This window comes from Podarcis vaucheri (genome assembly GCF_965113315.1).
Source record: "Podarcis vaucheri genome assembly, chromosome: 1".
Taxonomy (NCBI): Eukaryota; Metazoa; Chordata; class Lepidosauria; order Squamata; family Lacertidae; genus Podarcis; species Podarcis vaucheri.
The window spans coordinates 50,231,885-50,248,527 of NC_138759.1; the positions used below are offsets into that span (position 1 = coordinate 50,231,885).

General features: G+C 42.8%; 2 protein-coding genes across 7 annotated transcripts in view; both read left to right on the forward strand.

Annotated features, from left to right (window-relative positions):
• LOC309534386 (uncharacterized protein) overlaps window positions 1-16,643 on the forward strand; it is a gene marked incomplete at its 3' end in the record, with an annotated part of 296,522 nt that overhangs the window by 254,432 nt on the left and 25,447 nt on the right. The gene's annotated exons all lie outside the window — the stretch shown is intronic.
• The window catches only part of PLEKHH1 (pleckstrin homology, MyTH4 and FERM domain containing H1), a 56,699-nt gene that overhangs the window by 25,983 nt on the left and 14,073 nt on the right, over window positions 1-16,643 (forward strand). For 3 of the 5 annotated variants that reach the window (XM_082223757.1, XM_082223760.1, XM_082223758.1), the window contains exons 7-22: window positions 2,345-3,330; window positions 4,210-4,288; window positions 4,759-4,850; window positions 6,624-6,774; window positions 7,698-7,840; window positions 8,101-8,211; window positions 8,596-8,682; window positions 10,680-10,841; window positions 12,081-12,161; window positions 12,323-12,502; window positions 12,924-13,032; window positions 13,820-13,932; window positions 14,730-14,903; window positions 15,591-15,688; window positions 16,090-16,267; window positions 16,471-16,626. In XM_082223757.1, the coding sequence (XP_082079883.1) occupies window positions 2,345-3,330; window positions 4,210-4,288; window positions 4,759-4,850; window positions 6,624-6,774; window positions 7,698-7,840; window positions 8,101-8,211; window positions 8,596-8,682; window positions 10,680-10,841; window positions 12,081-12,161; window positions 12,323-12,502; window positions 12,924-13,032; window positions 13,820-13,932; window positions 14,730-14,903; window positions 15,591-15,688; window positions 16,090-16,267; window positions 16,471-16,626 (2,900 nt within the window). The remainder of the gene's footprint in view (window positions 1-2,344; window positions 3,331-4,209; window positions 4,289-4,758; window positions 4,851-6,623; window positions 6,775-7,697; window positions 7,841-8,100; window positions 8,212-8,595; window positions 8,683-10,679; window positions 10,842-12,080; window positions 12,162-12,322; window positions 12,503-12,923; window positions 13,033-13,819; window positions 13,933-14,729; window positions 14,904-15,590; window positions 15,689-16,089; window positions 16,268-16,470; window positions 16,627-16,643) is intronic. The other 2 variants (XM_082223759.1, XM_082223761.1) reach the window with 1 other exon arrangement.

Sequence of the window (16,643 nt, forward strand, 5' to 3'; positions counted from 1 at the left end):
GGGTTAGGGGGCGCAAATTACTTGCCTTGCCCCGGGTGCTGACAACCCACGCTACGCCACTGCCCAAGGTACTATTTCTGTGTTAGTGGAGTCTGTAACCTGAAGCGTATGTAACCTGAAGCGTATGTAACCCGAGGTACCACTGTATAATATGTCACCCATCTCAATCATTCATTACATTTTATGTGGGCCTATTCACATAGTGTACAATTCATACTGGGGCATGATAGTGAATATTGGGCTCCCATGCCTTTCTACTGCACATAGATACATTGAAAGTTACTGGGGGAAGCCTAGTTTGCATTTATACTGTTTGTTCTCCCTCTGTGCAACTAAAGATATGGGTTCTTTGTACTGGGTCCTGAAAACTTCATTCCTCACTGCAATATGATTAACATTTCAAATGTAAGGGAATTGTATTTTCCAAATTGCGCTCGCTCGCTCTCTAACAGCAAAGCAGGCATAGCCATGATGCACAGGCAAACAACCTGGAGCAGAGGAGAATTGTATGGAGATGCATGGAGGTGCCAATCCTGTGCCAATATTACCTGACTGGCCTCAGTTCTCTGCAAGCGCAAGCACCTTTCCAGTTGAAAGCTTTGCAAACAACTTCCCATCCGTTTTGATTGCTAGCGGAATGAAATGGTTGCTATAATAACCTGGTATTAAGTGTTCCCAAAATGCCACCAATCAGACAGCTCTGACTGATACATTGACTCCTGCACATAATTGTACTGTCTCATTGTGTCTGATTCAATTCAGATTCTCCAACATAAGGGCTAATTTGAACCAGGGTTTAATCCCTTGTCTTCCATGCTCAGCATGGCAATGTGACAAGTCATAATGCGTAAAACATTGCCTTTGAACATATGCAAAGTGGATTTCTTCACTTTTAAATAGCCACAGTCTCTCCTCTACGTACCCAAGTGTGTTTGGGATTAACAGGCAGAACTTCCAAAGAAAAGGTCCAGCCTCATAAGTCTCTCTAGCTCCTCATTTATTTATTTATTTGTAAATTTAACCACCTCTCTGGAAATAAAATCAATCTCTTGCAGACATCTCTACTGATTAACAGATTTATCTACTGTTTGTTTACCTGGAAAACTGCAGGTACATTTACCATGTTTAATACAGATCACTTTTGACAGCATTATACTGATTATTGATTTTGCTGGTTACAAAGGAATCTTTCTCCTTTAGTGTACAAATGAGGAATGCCATTTCACTAGTTTGTTGCTCAGAATAGACCTGCAAGAGCTATTGGGGGTGTTATAATCTGAACTGTATTACCTGGCCATATTTGTCCTCTAATTACAGATCACCATCAGCATGGATGGGTAGGAGGGGTTTCAAATGATTTGGGCTTAAAGATGATAAATTCCTGTTTTTAGAAGAGTGGTCTAATGGAACAAGTTTTCTACATATGATTATATAACGATTTTTGGCTACAAAGTGTAATAATATAATATTAATAAAATTATTATTATTATTAAAAAAGTTTACAATATTCATTGGATATTTTGATCCAATATCCTGGGAGTATTTAATTAATGAAACTAAACTCTTCAGCTGAAATAGTGGCTTACAGATCAAATTTTGCAAAAGAGAGTCACTGCCCAGACTAGCAATCTAAAAGACATGACACCAAGGACCAAAGGGATGGAGATGGAGGAAGAAAACAAACAAACCCAGATAGACACTCCTAATTGTTTAGATATATACAGGGCACAATTTTTGCCATGATAAAGAAGTTTGTACAAAGTTTATAAAAAATATCTATATACTACTATATCACAAAAAAATCAAAGCAGTTTACAACAGTAAAAACAAAGCAAAGCTACACAGTAAAAACATAAAAGTTAAAAACAGGTTATGGCACTTGGGTTTTTTTAGGTTGGAGAAAAGGAGGACATGGTAAGAGGTGCATAAAATGATGGAGAAAGTGGAGAGGGAAAAGTTGTTCTCCTTCTGTCATAATGCTTGAACTTGGAGTCATTGAAAGTTGAATCTTGGTAGATTCCAAGACGGACAAAAGAAAGTACTTCTTCACAAAGAACATGATTAAAGTACAACATTTTCTCCCAGAAGATGTAGTGACGGCCACTATCTTGGCTGGCTTTGAAAGAGACTCAGCCAAATACATAGAGGATAAGGCGATTCATGGCTACTAGTTACAATGGCTGTGTTCTACCTTGAGCATCAGAGGCAGCAGGTCTATGAAACATCAGTTGTTGGGAATCACAAGTGGAGAGAGTGGTGTTGCCCTCAGGTCCTGGTTGGTTGTGAGAACAGAATGCTGGACTAGATGGCCTTCTTATGTTCTGACGTCTTTTCCCAATTGCAGATTTGATGACTGTGCCTTCTGAAGAATCTGTTTCCAACTGCAACATCCAGCTGTTTCGAGACCGATTGTCCTGCCTCCTTGAGAACTCAGACCGGGAATCCAGGATTCTTGCAATGGACATCAAACAGGCATATCAGAGTGTATCCATGAAAGGGGTTCCTTATATAGCAAGTGTGGTATTTATGAATGATGCCTGTGTAACGGGTGAGGTGAACAAATCGGTGCCTTCTCGGAGCTCACTGAGGCTTATCTCTGACTTCCCAGACTACCAGAACTCTTCGGTAAATGACCTGGTCCCCATGGCACATACCCAAATCTGCCCATCATCAAACCACCAAGCTGAGACTGTGAAGTTTCATGGAGCTTTAACTTTTCAGTCTCCCCTGGAGGAACTGCAGAATTGCATTGGTGATTCAGACAAGACATTATCTGACTTGTGCAAGCCAGCAGATGGACTGAGTGCTGACTTCAGAACTCATAGGTTGCACTCATCCTCATCTGGGGAAGTGAAAAATGTTCTTAATGGTTCTCTTTCAACTTCAACTCCAGCCCTGAAGTTGCCAAAATCCATTACTTCAACCTCCCACAATTTCCCAGGAAGGGAAGCTGGACTAGGTAACAGCATGACCCTCCCCAAAGTTCGGACTCCTAGCAATCCAAGGGACAGCATCCTGCTCGCCAAGCGGCACTATAGCCAACCACAGTCAGGTGCAGATTCCTTCCATCATGTGGTGAACAATGATATCGGCACTTTTAAGCCTATTAGTGCTGCTTCACATTGCCGGGGACAAGTGGAAGAGACTGATATAGATGAGGAAGTAGCTGAGAACATGGAGATGGAAGACTGTTTGGGGGAGGAGGCAGGGATGGATGAAGAGATTCACCAGCAATCTTGCTGTAATAAGGAGACATGGACTTCTGAAACCAGAATGATGGACCCAGGAGGCAAGCCACCCACTCCTCCGCTGCACAGATTTCCATCTTGGGTAAGATATTCAGAATTCAGTACATGCCCAAGACTTTAATTCACTGCATTTTTTATATTAAAAAAAACCCCACCAACAACAAAATCATTGCAGCTTGGAAATAACTGCATATTGCAAAGGTGTTGTTATTTTAATCTAATATTATATATCCACATGTTATATATTAGGGACAAATTCTATTTGCCATCAGAGGAACTGGAAACAATATCTAAAATAAATATACAAAAACTCCTAAACAATACTCCAACCCAAGTTGTAGCAACAGGAAGCCGAGATGCTTTTGTAAATAATTTTTTCCCATATCGCTGCAAGAATTTTCATATCTTTGTTCTTCTTTCCTTTTTTTTAGATGTATGTAGGTATTGAGAATGAACACATATAATTTTGATATGAACTTATTTTCTCCTTTCTGTTCTAATTTCTTGTGTGTTTAACAGTTGCTTCAGGGTATATATCAGAGATTGAAACTACACATTATCAAGCCAATATGACTATGACCACTGCTTCCCTCTTTCCAACAGAATTGGAGGTGCATTATTTGTAGGGGAGAAGCAGCTGGTAAAAAGAGTGTGCTCAACACCTCCCTTTCTCTTGCATCTCCTCTTCCCCCATGCAACCCATCCTCTTCCCTCCCGGTGTGTGCTTCCAAGAAGAGTCTATTTACAATTAAACTGTAGGTGGACCTTTTATGTCTCTATCCAAAAGACAGCTTACGCGTTTGTGCCACCTGAGAGATATGCTTGTAGCTCAGTTGCTAGAAACTCTCTCGTAAAGACGACAGGACCCGAAGAAGGGACAAAGCAGCCCAAGTTGCCTTAAGTTCACCAAAAGTTACATTTTTGCTTTGTCTTTTCCCTTGATCTTTCCCCCTTGTTTTAGGAGAGTCGGATCTATGCAGTAGCCAAGTCTGGCATGCGGCTTTCAGAAGTGGCTCTTGGGAGTGACTCTTCTAGCCAGAGTAAGTACTAGCCAAAATTGTCCCAAAGATTCTATACATGACCAGATACCACTAGTGTTAACCGGTGGTATATTTTTAGAACATTTGGTCATGTAAACTCTTCTGTGATAAATGTACTACGGACTGAATTTATACCACATTTGCTGGTATACTGTATGTTTGGTGATAAAGGGCATTTAGTCACAGACACAACAAGCAAATTTAGTGCTCCTCCATCAATTATGCTTTCTTTGTGATGGAGATATGGGAGATGAAAGATGGGTAGTCTTTACCAACACATAGTCTTTCAATGTGGTTTCAGATATAATGGTCATTTGTTAATCTTGGTCAGAGCCCCTGTTACCACATAAATGTTGATTATCCACATAGCCCCATCTAGCTAATTTAAACCCATCCATTTAAACATGCTGTGGGGATGCTAATTGCAGCTTGTCATTTTTCTTTCTTTCCTTTACGTATAAAAATCTCAGCTTCAAATTCTTCAAGCTATTCACCCGCTGGAACGTTCACCTGCCTCATTTACAGAAATGTCACTGTGCCTGTGTACACCATGCTAAAAGGGGTAAGAACGATGACACTTGTGTTAGGACCAATATGGGAAGGTGGACAACTCTGTGGGAACAGATGTGGAAAGCAATAAATGCGTAGGAGAGCTCATAGCAGAGATGGAGGAGAAATTTGTTCAGTCAACATTTTAAAGGGAACTGATCTAATTCTCCAGTCCTGACCCATATGCAAATCTGAATGCAGGCATCAACTGAATTATGCACTTCTCTGAGTTTTGTGATGCAGTTTCAGTACAAACAAAAATTGCACACAGTAAGGTATATTTTATATTAAGCATACCTATAAGTGCATATTTTATGGGGAAATGCTTTGAAAAGTATACAAAATGTATATTTTAGGGAAAGAATGTGTACAAAATGCATATAACAGGTATACAAAATGTGTGCTCCAGCGTTGTGTGAACAATTTACACACAATTTTGGTTCGTGTTTTTCTTAAACCTGCCAAGAAACTAGACAGAACAGAGCATGTGCAAAGCAGACCTGTGATGGAAATAGGTCCTTGGAAATCTAATTTCTTATTACTGGCAGAAAACCATAAGCAAAAGTAATTACATTTGTAATAAAGCTATTCAGTTTACCGAGGAAGGTTTACTGAGGAATCAAGCGAACATTCAAATCAGGCAGAAGACCATCATGCATACATGCATGCATGTAAGCTAACCCCCATGTAAACTTTGTGCAAGCAAATCAGGATGAAGGCTCAATCAATAGGTTGTCTGCAGGTCTGTCATTCAGTCCAGGTCAGTCTCCTTGTATGCATGAAGATGTCTCATACTCGCATGGCTACACCTTAAATTGTCTAGATAGCCGCTAAGTGAATCTTGCCTGTGCTGTATGTCTGCACACACACCACACACACGCTGCCTGGTCTCATCCTCTTCCCAGAAGTCAGAAAAACCTCAAGCTAGGCTCATATTTGCATTTGAAATTACAGGCAATGACCACGTTAGACTCGTCCGAATGATGCACAACCCAGAAGTGAGCCCAAAATAGCATAAAGACGTCATGGGAAAGGGCGGAGCAGGCTTACTTTTTGTTCCCCATGAGATACTTTTTCTACCACAACCTGTTAAATACTAACTAAAATAAGACAATGTTGTTGCACGCCAACCCAAACTCCAATCAGTGCAGGATTCCAGGGGTTGTAAGTGCTTACAGTTTCCTGAGACTGAGGGACAGCAGAGACTGTAGTGTCTTAAAGAAACAGTTTATTTACACATATATACAACCTGAGCCTACGATGGAGGGGCTCACGGCATTAACACCACAAGAAGGTCTTGCTTCTCCCATAGCCACAGCCTTGGATTCAAGCAGAAATCATGTGTGTCTCTCCTTCCTAAGCTTCTGCCTTTTTCCCCTAACCCAAATTGCCATTGGTAGGGCAGGCATATGCAAACTCGGCCCTCCAGGTGTTTTGGGACTACAACCCCCATCATCCCTAGCTAACAGGACCAGTGGTCAGGGATGATGGGAACTGTAGTCTCAAAACATCTGGAGGGCCAAGTTTGCCTATGCCTGCTCTAGGGCATGGAGATTGAAATGAACAACTAGAGGGGCTTGCTTCTTTTGATCTAGGGGCAGAGTGTAGAGACAGAACAATGTAACTGGTTTTCTTGTGCTAGCTCTTTGTTTTCTTTCTCGTAAAATGTATATGCTGCTTATCTGTAGAAACAAAACTAAAAACCTCGAGGCAGTTTACGAAAGGTTCTTGTGAACTGTGATGCCTACGTTCCCTTTCATCCTGACTTTGGAGGCTTGTTTTCCAGAAAGCTACCCAAATCAGCAACGTTCCTTTCCTAGACGAGTCCTCCGGCTCTGATGATGACTGCAGCTCTCATGTCAGCTTCAGAACCTCCAATGCAGGATCTGAATACAGAAAAGCAAGCATACCAGGCAGTCCTCGTGCAGTGAAGCGAGGTAAGAGGAAAGAAGTGCAGGGTTGCTTTCTGGATTGCTGGGAGAAGAAGCTTTAAAATGATTTAAAAGCATCTGCAGGTAGCAAACCAGAATCATCAGGGAATTTGGGGTTTCAACTGTAGTAGAACTATCAGCACAATTCTAGGCACTTCCACTTCAGTGGAGCTTACTGCCAAGTAAGTGTGTTTTTAAAATCCAGTCTAGAGATTATCTTTTATCTGCTGTAAATTATAAGTCAGCTCCCCAGCATATGGGGGAAAGTTCATAAACTTTACTGCGATCCTTCTGTTAGTCTACCTGAAATCTTGCTGCTTCAGCTCTAAAAAAAATGAACATCTCAAAACAGGTCATACACTAGGGAAAAGATGTGTCAGTTTTGCCTTTGCAATCAAGGCGTTTTGCTAGTAATGTTAATTTTGGGTTATTAGATGACTGGTAAATAGGCTATTTGGGACGCGGGGTGGCACTGTGGGTTAAACCACAGAGCCTAGGACTTCCCGATCAGAAGGTCGGCGGTTCAAATCCCCCGCAACGGGGTGAGCTCCCGTTGCTCAGTCCCTGCTCCTGCCAACCTAGCAGTTCGAAAGCACATCAAAGTGCAAGTAGATAAATAGATACCGCTCCGGCGGAAAGGTAAACGGCGTTTCCGTGTGCTGCTCTGGTTCACCAGAAGTGGCTTAGTCATGCTGGCCACATGACCCAGAAGCCTTACACCGGCTCCCTCGGCCAGTAAAGCAAGATGAGCACCGCAACCCCAGAGTCAGCCACGACTGAACCTAATGGTCAGGGGTCCCTTTAGCTAATTAGGCTGTTAGATGATTGGTAGTTTTGTGAGTCTGTTTCAATAGTTTTGGTTCTGCATGCAAGCTTGGTCTTATTGAACCAGGCAAGCATGCATGTTCTTGGGTTCTTTTTATTTCTAGCAGGTGTCTCTATGTCTTCGCTAAGCTCGGAGAGCGACTACGCCATCCCCCCTGATGCCTACTCCGTTGATGAAGATTATTCTGAACCAGAGCACAAGTTGCAGCGGACGTCATCCTATTCCACGGATGGTGGAGTGTGCAGTGTAAGCTATCCCTCCCATCACCAACACCATCTGCACTTTGGGCAGTCTTAGCATCAGCCTTTTCAAATAGAACAAATCCAGTACCTGCCAGCTGGCGAGGGGTGTGGCCTAGGGAGAGGGATGTGACTGGGGAGGGGTTCTGGACTTGGAGGAATCCCGAAGGAACCCGGCTAAAGAGGGCTGGAGGGTCTGAGGTTCCCCAGCCCTGGTTTGCACCTTGTCCATTGCACAGGAAAATATATCTGTTTTCTTTCATCTAGGAGCCACTGGAGAAATCTGGCTATTTGCTGAAAATGGGCAACCAAGTGAAGGCATGGAAGAGGCGGTGGTTTGTGTTGAGAAACGGACAGATCATGTATTATAAGTCCCCGGTGAGTTAGTAGCAAATCTTCATATTCAGTAGTTTTAATAAACTACTCATCCTTTGGCCATCTTTGATATGTTTTTTATCCCCAATATCAGTAACAGAATCGAGATATTATTCCCTCCAAAGAACGCGCACAAAAACCACCATCACTCACAGTCCCACCTACTAAAACTGGGGCTGTTGATTAATTTATTGATCAATGCATGTTTTCAGCCCTAATTTTTAAAATATTTATTAGCAACATTATCATGTCATTGGTGCTTTCTCTGCTGTGAGTATAGTAAACCAGCCACGTATGCAGAATGTTACCTGGAGGTTGTGCCTCACCTTTTCTCCATCCCTTATATCGTATTGTTCATTGTCTCTTGCATTTCCTTCCTCTCTCCAGAGTGATGTCATCTGCAAGCCCCAGGGGCAGGTGGAACTGAATTCTTCTTGCCAGATCATACGGGGTGAAGGATCTCAAACATTCCAAGTGAGCATTGCTTTTGACCTTTGTTTCTTATTTCTGAAGTCTAAAGGGCACTAACAGAGATTGGCAGGGAGAGAAAATGTTTTAATTGAGACAACTTTCCCTGTCATGACAAACCTGAATTGAAGTTCTTGGTTTTCATATGGTTTTGCCCTGCAGAAAAGATCAGGCAGATTAAGTTCATATACTAGAAGACCTGAAACCTAATACTCAACGTAAACTTAACCTTTAATGTTTGAAGAAAGCTGTAGAAAGGTTTTGACACAGCCCACTTTCCTGTAAAGTCTCCCAAGTATTATTGCACTTCTGTCAATAATGCAGAAACGTCTAAATTACAGCACTTTGATCTGTTCAGATTCATTACACATAATTTTAAAAAAAACATTTATTCCATCATACATAAAATATAAACACAAATAAAAACAGAAGATGCAAAAATATCAGAAATGTCAACAGGGGCCACATATCCATTCTCTTAATTTGTCATCAAAATCGGAAGATGTGAAGATACAGATACATTCTCACATCACACTAAATTTCGTAACTATCAGCCATATTTGACAAAGGTTAAATTCTGCTGACATCACTTATACTCATGATGGCTATTTTCTACCTCCAGTGTCTTAAGGCAGTATGCCACTGAATACTGGTTGTTGATAATCCCAAGTGGGGAGAGAGCACTGCTACACTTGGGTCCTTCCTATGGGCTTCCTGTAGGCATCTTGTCAGCCACTGTGAGAACAGGATGTTAGACTTTGAGGGACCTTTGGCCTAATCCAGCAGGGATCTTGTTATGTTATTATGTCCCCTTTATACAAAACTTGCAATAGTGCTCCTGCGATGTTTGCAGAGCTGTGCTGCTGCTGGAATTTCTTCTGCTGCCAGTTCTTCTCTGGATATCACCTAGCCCATGAGTAGGCAAACTAAGGCCTGGGGGCCGGATTTGGACCAATTGCCTTCTAAATCTGGCCCGCGGATGGTCCAGGAATCAGCGTGTTTGTACATGAGTAGAATGTGTCATTTTATTTAAAATGCATCTCTGGGTTATTTGTGGTACCTGCCTGGTGTTTTTAAAGGTAAAGGTAAAGGGACCCCTGACCATTAGGTCCAGTCATGGCCAACTCTAGGGTTGCGATGCTCATCTCACTTTATTGGCCGAGGGAGCCAGCGTACAGCATGTGGCCAGCATGACTTAAGCCGCTTCTGGCGAACCAGAGCAGCGCACGGAAACGCCGTTTACCTTCCCTCTGGAGCGGTACCTATTTATCTACTTGCACTTTGACATGCTTATGAACTGCTAGGTTGGCAGCAGCAGGGACCGAGCAACGGGAGCTCACCCCGTCACGAGGATTCGAACCACTGACCTTCTGATGGGCAAGCCCTAGGCTCTGTGGTTTAACCCACAGCACCACCCGTGTCCCGCCTGGTGTTTTTACATGAATAAAATGTGTCCTTTTATTTAAAATGCATCTCTGGGTTATTTGTGGGGCATAGGAATTCATTCTTTTTTTCTTCTTCTTCTTCCAAAATATAGTCCAGCCCCCCACAAGGTCTGAGGGACAGTGGACTGGCCCCTTCCCTCCCCCCCGCTGAAAAAGTTTGCTGACCCCTGACCTAGCCTTATTTTTATATCCTCGAATGGCATTGAGGAGCAACTAAATTTTGAGTTGTGTGTCATAATAAACAACACACTGGCAATTCATCTCACTGAGTGCATCACAGTTCTGTGCTCCCCCCCCCCTTTGGCAGCTCATCAATGCCAATGAAATAGCTGAACAGCTTCCGAGCTTTGTGTATGTGTGTGTGCGTGGGTAACAAAATAGATGAAGAGTGACAGTGCCTCTATTATGTTTCTAAGGCACTTTTATCTTGCCTTGAAAGGTTCTAGTGAATGTGGCCAGAACATTAGAAAGCAACTCATTTACTGCAATAACAACATTAATATGGCAAAAGCCTTCATTCTTGGTTGTAGCAACATGTAACATTTCCTTCACCTTTAGCTCATCACTGAAAAACGAACCTATTTCCTGTCAGCTGACTCTCCTAACATTCTGGAGGAATGGATTTGTGTCCTTCAAAACATCCTGAAGGTGCAGGCGACCAGTGCTACGGAAATCCCTCTCAGTGATGCCAAACCCACTGTGAAAGGCTGGCTCACCAAGGTACTGCATATCTGCACCAGAAACAGTGGCCTTTGCCAACCTGCTGCTCCTTAGGTGCTGTGGACTATAATTTCCATTGAGCTAATGGGAGTTGTAGCCCAGAATACATAGAGGGCACCAGGTTAGCAAAGGCTGAGATGCAACACAACTATGGGACAGCACAGGTAGATTAACATCCACTACAGTAAATACGCAAAAGAATTAAACCCAGCATTGATAGACTGTAACAAACCTACTGTTGCAATACTTAATTGATAGGTTGGTTCCCATAGACTTTGAACTCGGATTCGTCATCTCGTCTCTCAGGTGTGGGCTGAGCAGAAGAGCTTTGGCTGAAGCAGGGTCTGGCCCAATCAAGAGCTACTTTTTCATTGGTTTGCTGAGTATACTGTAGCAGCCTGAAGGCAGCCAAAATAAAAAGCTCCTCAGAGCAAGGTTCTACTGTCTTAAGCGGACCAGGGCTTCTCCATGTAGCTGGTTGGGGACATTTTGACATGATCCTCTTTCCTACATGATGGTTGGACATCCCCCGCCCCCCCCCCCCGGACAAGGTCTGAATCAGTGTTTTAGTACAGCAGTTTCTATGGGTTGGAATTTAAACCTAGACAGCCAAACCAAGTTGGTCTAAGTAGGAATATGATCAAACCAACAGTGTCTTATACTAATCAAGAATTTAAATTAAAGCATCTTTAATAGGAAGCAAAATATCCTTTCCTTTGTAGATCTTCAGAACTATATTTCAAAAAAAAATACAGTGGTGCCTCGCAAGACGAAATTAATCCGTTCCGCGAGTCTCTTCGTCTAGCGGTTTTTTCGTCTTGCGAAGCAACCCTATTAGCGGATTAGCGCTATTAGCGGTTTAGCGGCTATTAAAGGCTTAGCGGCTATTAAAGGCTTAGCGGATTAGCGGCTAAAAGGCTATTAGTGGCTTAGCGGCTTAGAAAAGGGGGGGGGAAGCGGGGAAAAATCGGAACCTCGCAAGACGTTTTCGTCTTGCAAAGCAAGCCCATAGGGAAAATCGTCTTGCGAAGCAGCTCAAAAACGGAAAACCCTTTCGTCTAGCGGGTTTCCCGTCTTGCGAGGCATTTGTCTTGCGGGGCACCACTGTAATCTTTTTTTTATCAAAGAGAAAGAGAAAGAAAAGTGTGTGTGTGCAATTCTAAGTTTTCCAGAAAAATTAAATGAACCCATGCAAACAAGTTGAAAGAAAATCTTTTTATTCCTGGGCTGTTTCTGCAGGTGAAACATGGACATTCCAAGCTGGTTTGGTGTGCTCTGATTGGAAAAACATTTTACTATTATCGCAGTCAGGAAGACAAGGTATTTTTTATCCGCTTTTATATTCAGCATTTTTCTCATCAGTCCTAGCCAATAGCTCCTTACACAGCCTATAACCTCCTGTTTTTATTACTATTTATTGATTTAACACACACGTGTATTTTCTACCATGCACATTGACCTGTTTGGCCTTCTTTTCTCAGTGCCCCCTTGGCCATTTGCACCTGCGGGAATCAAAGGTGGAAGAAGTTGATCGCTCCTGTGATTCTGATGAAGATTATGAGGCTAATGGTGGGGGGCTACTTTCTTCACATTGCACCCTGGTTATTCACCCTCCGGAGCAGAGTCCCACCTATCTACTCATTCGTACCAAACAGGAGAAGGTATTTAGGAAAATAATAATTAACCGCATTACAGAATAGATGCATTTTAAATAATAAATTTCGTTATTTAAAATGTACCTATTCTATTACATACTCGTGGGAGGGCTCCAGATTATCAGCAATGGAACATTAAGTATGATATGCTTTGCTGGGAAAACGTGACAATCATATTTTCCCAGGTACAAAATCTTTGCAATTTTAGTGCTTGCAAAGTATAACTTCCCTCCAGTTGTGAGGGAAGGAGTGCATCCCTGTTATAGACTGAAAAACAAGCTGCATTTGCTGGAAACTGAAGAAATTAGCCCTGTACGTCTATCACAGGTGCCAGATGATACACCCAGATGGTATGCTATATGTTTAAAGTTCTTAGGTTGAGCCTATGAGATTTTCAGCTCAGTTTTCTTTGCCCTTTTATTCCAAGGATACCTGGTTGTACCATCTGACAGTAGCAGCAGGAAGTAGCAGTGCAAAGGCAGGCACTGCATATGAGCAGCTGATTGGGAAGCTACTAGATGCAGAAGGAGACCCAAGTAAGTAGAAAGGAAAATACTTTTCCCAAAGAGCTTGTTGTGCTGTTGTCATTTGTCAACATGGTGGCTTCCCCTCCTCCTGATCCAAGGTTGTAACAGACAATTTTGAAGCACAGGAATTGGAAATGTTCTGACAGATGGATACTTTCTTCCTCTTATGACATCTCCACAGTGGTGAGCAGGCACAATGAATGTGCAAAATCCAACTAAGTAGACTGTAAAGACAGTTCTGCTCCCATCCTTGCCCTGGCCAGATGTGGAGTAACAGAGCCTTCATTCAGGCTTCCTCAACCTTGGCCCTCCAGATGTTTTTGGCCAACAACTCCCATGATCCCTAGCTAGCAGGACCAGTGGTCAGGGATACTGGGAATCGTAGTCTCAAAACATCTGGAGGGCCAAGGTTGAGGAAGCCTGCCTTAATTAAACATAGTATATTTGGACTGTAGAAGATAAAAACTCCCTGCATGTTGAAACCTAGCAAGTCTGGGAAAAGGATTGTAGCCTGACCTTCTCCCCAATGTCCTGCATTTCCATTAGTGCAGAGTTTTTAACATGGTAGAAAATTCAAGCACATAGTTCCTCACCTGCATTTTGAAATGGGATGTCGCCAGGAGGGCTGTGCTTTGTGCTGTTTTCTAACTGTGCTGAATGGCTCTAAGTCCAAAGATGCTGATGAAGTAGCGTGGTGCTCTCAACTTCTGATTCATTCGCCAGAGTTTTATATTCCTTTGCAATATCCCTTGCCCTGTGCAGCGTCTAACTAGCTTTGTCCCTCCCACTGATTCAGATTCTCCCTTGTGGAAACATCCTATGCTGTGTTACAGCAAAGAGGGGCTGCAGGCTTCCCTCACCACTCTGCCTTCAGAAGCCCTGCAGACAGAGGCCCTCAAACTCTTCAAGGTATTTACAGAGACGGCTCTCCACATATACTATTCAAGCATTTTATTTTATTTTTGAAGAAAGATGAAAGGGAGAGTCAAGTTTGCACAAGGCCCAAAAGCAACTTAAAACTCTTCCCTTTCTCTCTTGCTGCCCCATAATCTTGGAACTGCCTTTTGGAAACACCTACGATGCCCATTATCTTGCTTAATTCAAATCCTTCAATACCCTTTTCATGAAGCCTTTGATACAGTCCCCTAGTTCCTACCCCCTACAATAACACAGACTGTAACTTAGCATGTGCAACTGAAACAACCACATGTTGTTTCTCTTTAAAGCCCCTGCCTCTGCTTCACTTCCTGTGCCATATACTGAATTGCAAGTTCCTTGGGGCAGGGACATGTCATTTTATAATCTCTTCTGTGAAATGCAGTGCATTCTGATGGCCCTATCTAAATACAGTCAAACCTTGGTTTTTGAATGTCTCGGCTGCCGAACATTTCGGAAGCCAAACACCCAAAACCCGGAAGTGAATGCTTCCATTTTCGAATGTGCCTTGGAAGTTAAATGGCTTCCAAGGCGCGTTTTTCATTTTTTCCCATTGACTTTGCAGCCAACCCTTTGATCCTTGGTTTTCAAATATTTCGGAAGTCAAACGGACTTCCAGAACGGATTATGTTCGGAAACCGAGGTTCCACTGTAGTCGTCGTCATCGTTGTCGTAGATTATAAACTTGTTAATGGTTGTGAGGAAAGTTTAATGATACTATCGCTTCCATCTCAGTTAATGTACTTCTGTTCTCCACCCCCCTTTATCAGTCTTGCCAGCTGTTTATCAACATTCCTGTGGAAGCTCCATCTATTGATTATCATGTGACCCTGGCTCAGACAGCGCTCCAGGTCTGCCTGACTCACAGTGAGCTACAGAATGAAATCTATTGTCAGTTAGTCAAACAGACCAGCAGGGAAGCTCAGAATCACTCCGTCATCCAGGTGAATGTTCCCCTGTTCAAGGTGCCGATTGCCACGTCTGAATTTAAATGACTTATTAACAGAGAACTTCTTAATATGTCTGCATTTGCGCTGGCAGCAATTGTATTTATTTCCACAGAAACATTTTTTCTTTTTTTCTTTTTTGGTCATGTGTGATAAGTAGTTTGATTCCCTGCAGAAGGGTAACATGTAGACAAAGCCTGAGAAATGATAACTGAAAAGGTAAAGTCAGACCATACTCATTCAGCTCCACTGGATATAGAATGGAAACCTTCACAGTGACACTGAAAAGTGGTTGATCACTGCCTCAGAAAACCTGACTACAAACCTACTCACCTAATGCCTCGCTTAGACCTTATACTGGTCTGATAGTGGTGGAATGAAGTCCTCGTAATAAGGCTTCTTCATGTTTGATGGGAGCTGAAGCATATTTTTAAAGATAAGGGCACCCAGGCAAGCAACCTCAGCAAATTGCTGCTCCCCTCGTAGAGCTGTATCTATTTACACTAGGTAAATATCCTTTGCAAAACTGGTTCCCTCCCTCAAAACTATTGCTTTGGTAGCATTTGTGATGTGTGAATCAACCATCCATGGGAATTGGGTAGATGATATTTTTGTCTTGAGAATAAATGGCAGGGACAACAGAAATGGTGGCTTTATTCACTGTAACCCTGTTTTTCTTCACAGTGCTGGCAATTACTTGCTCTTTGCGCTCCTCTCTTCCTGCCTCAGCAACATTTCCTTTGGTATCTCAAGCATCACCTACAGCAGCATGCAGACCCCAGGTGAAGAGCTTGTCTTGTCTGGGTTAAACTGGAGTCAATTTTTATGAATGGCTCTAATAGGAAGGGATTCAACTTATTCTCACTAGTGGAAGAAATTTTTAATTTTGAATTCATGGTTGCAGCTATGGGAGAAACAATACCATTTGGGGTTGTTAATGCTGTGAACCCCTCCATTGCATGCGCAGGCTGCATATATGTGTAAATAAACCATATGTCATAAAAACACCACAGTCTCTGCTGTGCCTCATTTCCAGAAGGAAATACTGACCCTGGGTGAGCGCCTGGAACCCCTGGTGACATGCAACAGCATGATAGTTATTGAAAAAGCAATAATTGCAATAGTGCAATAGGTGTTTCTGAAACATATTTTACTCCCCCGCCCCCCCGCTTCTGTGATTTAGAACCGAAATAGGCAAGTATGCCATCTACTGTCGAAGATCAATGGAGCGCACTTTGAAAGCTAGAGAGCGAGAAGCTAGACCTTCCCGAATGGAGGTCGTGTCCATTTTGCTGAGGAATCCCTACCACCACTCACTCCCCTTCAGCATCCCAGTCCACTTCATGAATGGGACCTACCAGGTGAGACAAGAGGGCTGGGTGACTTTACACTGAGAAGATATCAAGGCTGGGTGAAATGACCCATTATGCCCTCCTCCGCCTCAGTACAGAATTTGCCATGGGTTATGCTTGCCGATGGATCTGTACAGCTAAACTGTGTCCATGTGCTCACCCATCAGCAATGATTTTGTCTTCATGATTGCTTCTCAACTGTTTCATTTCAGGTGGTCGGTTTTGATGGCTCCTCAACTGTGGATGAGTTCTTGCAGCGGCTGAACCAGGAGACAGGAATGAGGCTGTCTTCAAACTCAGGGTTTTACCTATTTACAGACGATCCTTCTGGTAGGGATCTAGAACACTGCCTACAAGGCCCTATGAAGGTGATTAAGCATGATTA